This window comes from Rattus norvegicus, chromosome 5 (genome assembly GCF_036323735.1).
Source record: "Rattus norvegicus strain BN/NHsdMcwi chromosome 5, GRCr8, whole genome shotgun sequence".
NCBI lineage: Eukaryota > Metazoa > Chordata > Mammalia > Rodentia > Muridae > Rattus > Rattus norvegicus.
This window is the reverse complement of record NC_086023.1, coordinates 170,983,197-170,992,085: the sequence shown is the minus strand read 5'-3', so window position 1 is coordinate 170,992,085 and position 8,889 is coordinate 170,983,197. Positions and strand designations below refer to the sequence as shown.

Here is an 8,889-nt window from a genome sequence, read left to right as displayed (position 1 = left end):
GCCACCATCCAAGCTAACAGGATCCCACGGCTGGAACCCGCAGTTGCAGAAGCTATTGCCTCTGCCATCAGAATTCAGCCTGGCACAACCCACGGGACCGGCGAATATGAAGTTCCACCTGTCACCTGAGCAGTGTGTATAACACCCACACACCGGGATCGGAGTGTGTAGAGCTCTACCCAACCCATAGCCAAGTCCCTGTCCCCACCCCAGGGCCAGAGACTACGTGTTGGAAGCAGGCTCTGAGACTCGAGGCCAAACCTGCAGGGCTTTTCTTTCCCTCAGCACCTGACTAGCCCCACAGAAATTGGTCCTCTACAGGTACTCACAAATAATTGTCTCATGAATCATGAAACTCGTGGAGGACCAGATGTGCCTCTGGTTGCTGAGGTCCCTAGGGAAGTTTGCTGGGGTCCTGGGAGGTGGCCCAAGGTCCTTGGACAGGAGTGCGGGACAAGGACTGAGTTAAGGTGTGATTCCTGAAGTTTAGCCTAGGAATGCTTCTGGCTGAGGGCTGGGTACAGGATGCCCTGAGTTGGTCCAGTCCCACTCCCACCCCCACCTTCACCCCAACATTAAAGACACTGGGCCGTTGGGCCATAGCCCAAGATCCCCTTCCAGTATGAGGGTGCTGCAACTCTAATCCTGGGCTCCTCGCTGGTGTACTTGACTCAGAAGCCGTGGTTTAGGAGCCTGGGGTGGGTCTGCCCTCCTGTGTCTCCTAGCCTGCATTGTACTAAGTCAAGGAGAGAGGTCCCCTGTTTCTACTGGGGCTCCAGCTGCAAACCTGAGATCTTTGTGTCCTGATTGTTTACAGAACAAAGGTGGGAGAGTGGCACCATCCCCAATGCCATGGGGGATGAATACAAGAGGCAACAGAGCCTGTGACTGAGGTCTAACACAGCCAGCCCTGGTGGGCATGGACAGCCTGGTGATAGTCTTCAGGTGTCTGGCCATTGCGACAGGGCAGCCTGTCTGCTCCTTCGGTTTCATTTTATGCCAAGAGGAGCCTGGACAGAGCCACTGTGTATGTGCATGGGTTGCCCATACACTGCTGTCCCCTGTTCTTTTGTCTGGCTCCTGAAGACCTACACAGGACCAGTGGTTCCTCAGCCATGGGCAGTCCCTTCCTCACCTGACCTCCAGACTCCACCTGAACCTCCCCCTTCCCTCTGGCTGTGAGAGGCTGTTTGAGGCTGTTTTTTTCCCTGAGGAAACCTGAGCAGAAAGGGGCAGGTCTGCCAGCCACCACTGAAAATTGTCTCCATAGTGGTCTTGCTGGGATAGGCCTGTGGCCTGCCCTATACTATCCAGGATCCAGGGCTCCCAGTGAACTGGCCAGGCTGTAGGAACTGGTCTGGCAGGCTTGGCCCTGGAACCTCCAGGAAGCCCTGGCTGGGAGGGGCCCAGGCGGAGCACAGCTGGCCTCACATCCGCCTGGCACCAAGACCAGGCAACTTGCCCAGGCTGTAGACAGGGCTTGGGGAGGCCTCCCCCAGAGTATCTTGAGTGACCAGTCTGACCAGTGGGAGAGGCTGGGAGGAGCTATGGCCACCTGTGCCAAACAGGCCCAGGGAGAGGGTGGCACGGACCAGGCGTACAGCCTGGTTTCAGGCTGTGTCCTGGTCATGCTGTCCTCTGTTGACCCCACATGTGTCCCAGGTGGCCTGATGAACCAGCTCTCTGAGGCACCTCTGCGTGCCTAGACCTTGATGGGCAGGCAGGTCTTCCTTTGGATCTTTTTCCTTCATTTCTCTCCATTCCTGTCTCCTTGACTCCTTCTGTCTTTCCTTCCTTGAATGTCTCTCCCACCTCCCATCCCATTCTCTCTCTCTTTGTATCTCACACAAGCAAACCTGACAGCGCCCTGTCTTGACATTCAGTATCTTATTATCTGTTAAGTAAATGACAGGCAGACCAGTAGTCTCCTCCCTGGAGGGGTCCATGGTTAGAATGTAGCACAGGAGAGAAAGGCTTTGTCTGGAGTCACAGCTTCACGGCTTCTTCACTCTGGGCTGGAGTGGGGAGGGTGGTCCACACCCTCTAACTTGCCCAACCGTCTTCTCTTTCTTGCCCCTGCAATCCCCAAGTGGGTCAGCGTGTTTGGAGTGGTGGTTTGAGAACTGAGGGCTACTAGCTCCCAGAGGAGGTACCCAGAGGCTCTGTCATTCATACTGTCACCAGGTCTCGGGGCAGTCCAGAGATTTTTTTGCTATATTCACCTGCGTAAGCCTCTAGCTGACTCCTAACAGTTTCTGTCAGGCAGTGCTGTAGATCTAAAGTTATGGAGTCCCACCCCTTAGTCCCTCCCACCCACAGAAGGGGGCCTACCCAGGCAGGACAGAAGCTATGGTTGTTATTGTGCTAGGCACTGGGCCTCTGGATGGAAGTGAGGCCACCTCATTCTGGGAGCTGTGGCCAGACCTGTATTCATTCATCTTGGCCACAGGCTCAAGTTTCCCAGTGGAAACTTGGTACTCAGACCAAGACCTCGAGAGGGTAGCTGGGGTGAAGTTACCCCCTGGGCATGTGCTCCTGTTGGGTCTCCATCCTAATTCTGGCCATCATAGAAGAGGGGATCCCACAGGGGATGGACAAACCTGGAGTGGGGGTTCTTGGCTGTCAAAGTCTGAGTCCTGGAAACTGTACCTTTAGTCACCTTTGAAATGAGCCCACCCAATCCCAGGATAGTGAGGGAACCCCAGGGTGGGATCCTCAGGCTTCGGTACTGCCCAAGAGGTCAGCCTGACCATGTTGCTGCCTAATGAGGCCCTGGAGGCCAATCACTTCTGTAGTTATAGGCTGTGCACTCTGCAGTTCTTGCACTGGGTTAGCTTGGATGCCCAACCTCTTCACCTCAAGCAAATTATATCCAAGACCTGCCCCACTGAACTTTGTTATGTATGCATATATGTGCAAGTATACATAGGTGCATGTATGTGTGCCTATACATATATGTATGTATGTGCAGATATACCTGTGTGAGTGTATGCGCAGATATACCTGTGTGAGTGTATGTGCAGATACATGCATGTGTATGTGTGTGTGCGTGTGTGTGTGTGTGTGTGTGGGCATACCTGTGTGCATGTATATGTGCAGCTATACATATGCACATTGTGTGGCTATATATATGCTACACATATGTGCATGCATGTGCAGTTATACCTGAGTGTGTGTGTGTGCAGATATATGCATGTATGCATATGTGCATGTGTGTGAACCACCACAGCACCCATTTCTTTTCCTTTGGGGGGGGCTATTTATTGAGACAGGACTTCTCTGTGTAGCCCTGGGCTGTCCTAGGACCCGTTCTGTAGACCAGGCTGGCCAAACTCAAGAGATCCCCCTGCCTCTGTGCTGTGAGTGCTGGGATTAAAGGTGTGTGCCACCACAGCCCAGCAGGGGCTTTTATTTTTTTATGTGAGCTCTGGAGAATGGGTCCTTCTGCTTGCAAGACAAGTGCGTTACCAACTGAACTATCTCCTTTATCCTGAGTTTAGTCTCTGCTCTTCTTGTTTTAAGATAGGATCTGTCTATATAACCAAGACTGGACTTGAATGGACAATGATCCTCTCAAGTGCTGGGATTACACATTACCAGGCCTGGCTCTAGAACTCTTCCTGGGTGTTCAAATTTCAGATGCTTGGACCACTTGGCAGCAGGGCATTGGGAGGGGGAGGAGTTATACAGACAAGAGCATCTGCACCTGTTCCTGTCCTGGCCACATGGAGGGCCAGACCAGTCCCAGTGACCACAGTTCTCAGAAGACCAGCAGTTACTGGTGCAGATACACTTGGCCGGAAGAGGCAGTGTCTGTCTGGGTGTTGTGGCTACCCCTAATGTCCTGAGATGAGGATAAAAAGCCAGTGTCATCTCAGAACCTCAGTGGCTGTGTCGGGAAGCTAGAGCAGGAAGCTGGGGTCTTGCCTGGACCACTAGACCCTGATCAGCTGGTAGGTTTGCTGGTGACTGTGTAGATGGCTAGCTCAGAGCTGTCTATTTGCAGAGGTTCTGTGATTAAAAGCAGCCCCACCTGGCCCCGCTTGCCTGGACAGACCTGATGTCAGCTGAGAAGCCTCTGTAGTGCCATAGCCTCATGGAGTAGTGACTACAAGTTTCCTGACATTAAAAGCTCAGCATGCTTTTGGGGAGTTAAATACCAGAGGCTGCCTGAGGATGGGCTGGAAAACGGCAGCTGCGGCTGCTCACTCCCAGCCATTTTCCTTCCTAAATTGAAACATGATTTTCTTTGTTTTCTTTTGACAGAAATGTGGTTTCATCTTGAGGAGGAGGAGGAGGAGGAGGAGGAGGAGGAGGAGGAGGAGGAGGAAGAGGAGGAGGAAGCTACAGAATGCTGTACTTGTCTGAAGGGCAGACTTGGGAAGTGATGCTCAGAAGTAGTGTAGGAGATAAGGGTAGAAGGCGGGTCCAGAGACCTCCTGTGACCTGGTGAAAAGATGCTTGTGGCTGCACCCAGGGGGTTGGGACAAAGTCAGACCTGGGCCTCCCCAGCAGCCAGTGTGCCCTTCAGTGGCAGTTATGAGATTCCCTCCAATGACCCTACCTTAGCAATGCTGGGGATGACCAGGTAAGAAGACCCTCTTCACTTTGCAGTGCCAGGGGACCTGAACTTGAGGCTGTTCAGGCTGGGTGGCCTAGTTGCCCCCAGTCCTTGCCTTCATGGAAATCTAATTTAGACCTTCATGGGCCCGGGAATAGTGTTGTTGGTGGGGCAGATATGAGGGTCCTCAAGAGGGCACTGGGACACTGAGCCCCTACCTGTGTCCCATAGGACTCCGAATCAATTCAGTGCTAAGGCCAAGGAAGAGTCTATTAGAAGGCGCCCCATGGGGGTGCTACTCAGGGTTGGTATTTTAGAGTTTTATTGAAGTCAGTAGCTGTGGGGCTCACAGGGCCGTCCCCAGCTCTCAGATTGTTTAGGAATAGAGGATTTGGTCCCTGACCTTCCCTTGAGGATATTGCTGGTTCCCTTATGTCCAATGGCCAGGAGTGGCCTCTAGCTTAGAGCTTCTGGGTGATCTTCAGGGACATGGGGCAAGTGGATGTCCCCCCTTGCCAGGATCCGCAGGTGTTTGAAGGTGGTGGGCAGCCTGTGGCCCAGGAATGGAGGGCTGGTGACGTCACAGACCATGAGCACATACTCCCCTGTGAGGGACAGGCAGGGTGTCCTGAGGTGAGTGTGACCACCAGAGCCCAGGCTCACCCTCCCTTGGGTATCTCAGCCCCGTCATCTCTGAGGCTGGGTGCTTCATTAGCAAGCGTTTGGGCAAAGCAACCAGCTTCTCAGATCAGGCCTGGGAATGAAGGAGGCAGGTGTGGGGAGGGGACAGATGTACAGACAGCCCTCAGGGTCAAGCTACATCAAGCCACAGAGACCCCTGCTCCCAACTGCTAATTAGGCCACGTGGCTGAGTCTTTTTTTTGTAAATACTTGACTACATTGTTGTTGGAGAAAACACATTCGTTTTCTCTAAATCTTTAAGAAATAGCTGGGCCTCTCAAGGCTTGAAGTGTCTGGTGGGGTCCTGAGACCCTGGAGGGGGCTGGAGGGGTAGGGAGGGAAGGCCTGGGGGGAACTGGGGGAAGGAAGGCCTGTGGGGTCTGTGGGGAGGGAAGGCCTGTGGGGGGCTGGGAGGAGGGAAGGCTTGGGGGCCTGGGAGGAGGGAAGGCCTGGGAGTCTGGGGGGGGGAAGGCCTGTGGGGGGCTGTGGGGAGGGAAGGCCTGGGGGCTGGGAGGAGGGAAGGCCTGGGGGTCTGGGGGGAGAGAAAGCCTGGTGGGGGGGCAGAGGAGGAAAAGCACTTTTCCTTTCCACAGTCTGTAAACTGTCTGGAGAGCTTCAAAGTTGGAGAAACCATAAAAAAGAAAATAAGAAATAACAAAAAGGGAAGTTGCCATAGAAACAGCCCTCTCTCCCTCCCCTGAGCCCGCTGGGGCTGGCACCAGAGTGTGGAAAAAGCCCCTTGGCTGGCCCAGGCTCACACCAGGAATGTGGCAGCCGCTGAAACTGGGTTGAGGCAGGCTCCCACTACCAAGCGCACCAGAGCCCAGCCGAGTGACCCTCCATTCCCCGCTAAGCTAAGGGCTGTGCCTTCCTGGATGGGATGAGAGTGGGCCTGGGGGCTGGAGGAATTTGCTTGGCCTTCAGAATTTTCTTCGAAGAAACTGGTTCTAGGGGGCCCATGAACTGGGACTGGGGTACTTGGGGCAGGGGACACATTGTATCAGTAAAGCACCGGCAACACGCCAGCCTCTCTGGCAGCTGGAGGGAAGCCCTGCATAGCGACGCAGCCACAGTGTTCCCAAGCAGCCCATCTCTAGGCGTTCCCAGGAACATGCAGCTGCACCAGGCTGGGCCAAGGGTGCTGGCCTGGGGAGCCAGTGTGAGCTCACGGCCATGGCCGAGGAACCAGGCCACAGGCCTGATCTGACCCTGTTGCTGGGGCCTGTCCCCCATCAGATGCTCTGGCTGGTGGCTTGCACTGGAGGCCCGGACACCACATTGTTCAGTCCTGGTCCCTAATCCTGTCCCCCAGGCCAGCTCTCAGCTGAGGGATTTGGCTGTCACCTGGCTTTACCCTGTGTGGCAGCTTCAGTCCTGGAACTGAAAGATTCTTCTCACTGTCCAGAGGTGACAGGGACTTTGCCCAGGGCCAATCTAAAGACTCAGCAGTAGGTATGGGTGGGAATGTTGCATCCCACCCTGTCCCCCTGTTCCAGGCTCTTTCTAGTAGAGCCCACCAGCAGAGCAGCAGGCCCAGGCTCACCCTGACCTCGAGGCCCTGACAGAGCTGTGAATGGCTGGTTTCTGCTTCCCATGACCCTATGTGAGATGGGTCTCGCAGGCCTCTCACCAGGATTCTGGAGGTGCTGGAGCAAAGCTGAATTTTGGGGGGCTAGGCAGACAAGTGTCTACCCTTTGTTTAACCTGTATCAGCTGCCCGGGCCTGGGCCCTTCTAGAGTCTGGAGAAGTCATTTCTGTTCTGAGCTCTGATGAGGTCAAAGCCTTGGCCTCCCTGGCTCTCTGGGACTGGGGCCTCTCTAGCTTGGTGGGGAGGACCCAGGCTTGGCTATTTCCCCGAGACAGGATAACTTCACAATAGGGGCCTAAGCCCAAAGGCCGCCCACCTAGGCCCAGCTTAGGCACTGCCCAGTTCCTAGGAGTACAGCAGCTCTGAAAAACGCCCTGGATCAAGGATCCTGTCCCCAAACTTTGGGCTCTGCTGGCTGAGACCTGAGAGCCCACAGATTGCTCTTACTGTCCACAGGAGGGTCAGGTATACCAGTATGCAGGGATGCTAGTTGGGGCACATGAGGGTCTGAGGATCAGAGACTCATGGCCACGTTGTGTTTCCCGCACCCTTCAGGTTCAGCTGCTGATGCCCTCTACCCATAACCTCTACAGCTGTTCGATGTTCCCCCTACCCATAACCCACACACCTCCTTCTACCTCTGGGATGCTTGAGCACATGCCTTGCCTGGACCACCGTCGCCACCCACAGGCCCATCCCCCAGGACAGTTTGCCTCTGCCTTTGTAACCACAGTGACGGGGTCCTTCACATCTAAATACCCACCTAGATATGCAGCTGTCGATGGCTCTGCTGTGGTCCCATCAGACCTGTGGGGAGCAACGGAGGGACCTGAGTACTCTGGCAATCCTCTTTGGGTATTGATTCCACCCAAACTGAGGCCAACGGTTCTGGTGCAAATGCTGGGACCCAGGGTGGCAGAGACTGTAGTGTCTACACGTGTGTGTGTGTGTGTGTGTGTGTGTGTGTGTGTGTGTGTGTGACCTTCTCTGTGTCTCCTCTTGGAGAGCTCTGTACAAGCAGCCCATTCCTTGTTCCCTGCCCTCTAGGCCCCATCTCTGGGCCTCACAATCTCGGAGTTGCTGGGCAGGTGTGTAACGACCACCCTGTGATTCTGGCTAGTCTTGCTCCCTCAGAACCCAGGTATGGCTTCTGGGATGCTAGGGTCTCTCACACACAGACTAGGGTGATTGAGAGAGGAGCTGGGAGCTGGTCTGACAACATATCTGAGGTCTAGACCTGCTTGGAGGTTGCTGAGGAGTAAATTATCTTTCAGAAAGAAGTGACTCAATGGGCAGGGGAGACGGCTCAGTCAGTAAAGCTGTTGTTTTGTGAGCAAGAGGACCCGAGTTCAATCCCCATGTAAAAATGCCAGACACAGTTGTGTGTGTCTGTAACTCCAGCACTGAGGAGGAAGAGACAAGAGCACCTCTGGAGCTTCCGGGCCAACCAGTCTGGCCTAATTGCTGAGCTCCAGGCCAATGAGAAACCTCGTCTCAGGGGAAGTGGGTAATGTTCCTGGGGACAGCATCCAAGGAGGTCCTTTGATTCACACACACTTGCGCACACACGCACGCGCACATACACACACACACACAAGACGTGACTTGAGGATGAGGCACCCATGTGAGCCTTCCAATGAGTGTCGCCTGGGAGGAGTAGAGGGACCGATGAAGATGGACTGAGGAGAAAGGCCTGACTCTGGAACTCCTATCCAGACGCTCTCCTTTGGCTCCTGTGTCTGAAAGATGGACCCTCATTGCTGCCCACAGGATCCACGAGAACCCCGAGGGATTCCCAAGGTAGGTGCAAACCCTGTCTGACACATTCTTCAGACTGAAGCCGGAGCCCCACACACCCTTGGGCTTTGAAAACAGCCAATGAGGGCTGGTCCAGCTTTGGAGACACACCCTGAAGAAGGACCAGCTGCCCGGGGTTGGGTCATCTGAGGAGGACCTGGCAAGGCCCCGCTGAATGTGGCCAGTACACGTGGCAATATGGGGCCCTCTGGCACATCCTGGGTTTAGGTCTCTGAATCAAGTTTGTAGAGCCTCTCCTGT

General features: G+C 54.7%; 1 protein-coding gene across 11 annotated transcripts in view; it reads right to left on the bottom strand.

Moving 5' to 3' along the window:
* Positions 1-4,866: 4,866 nt before the first annotated feature.
* Positions 4,867-8,889, bottom strand: part of Morn1 (MORN repeat containing 1) — a 59,134-nt gene continuing 55,111 nt past the window's right edge. For 3 of the 11 annotated variants that reach the window (XM_063287487.1, XM_063287490.1, NM_001005544.1), the window contains 2 exons: positions 7,595-7,638; positions 4,867-5,166 (listed from right to left, as the gene is read on the bottom strand). In XM_063287487.1, coding sequence (XP_063143557.1) covers positions 5,018-5,166; positions 7,595-7,638 — 193 coding nt within the window. In that variant the 3' untranslated portion in view covers positions 4,867-5,017. Of the gene's footprint in view, positions 5,856-7,594; positions 7,639-8,889 lie in introns of all 11 variants that reach the window. The other 8 variants (XM_063287488.1, XM_063287489.1, XR_010066374.1 and 5 more) reach the window with 6 other exon arrangements.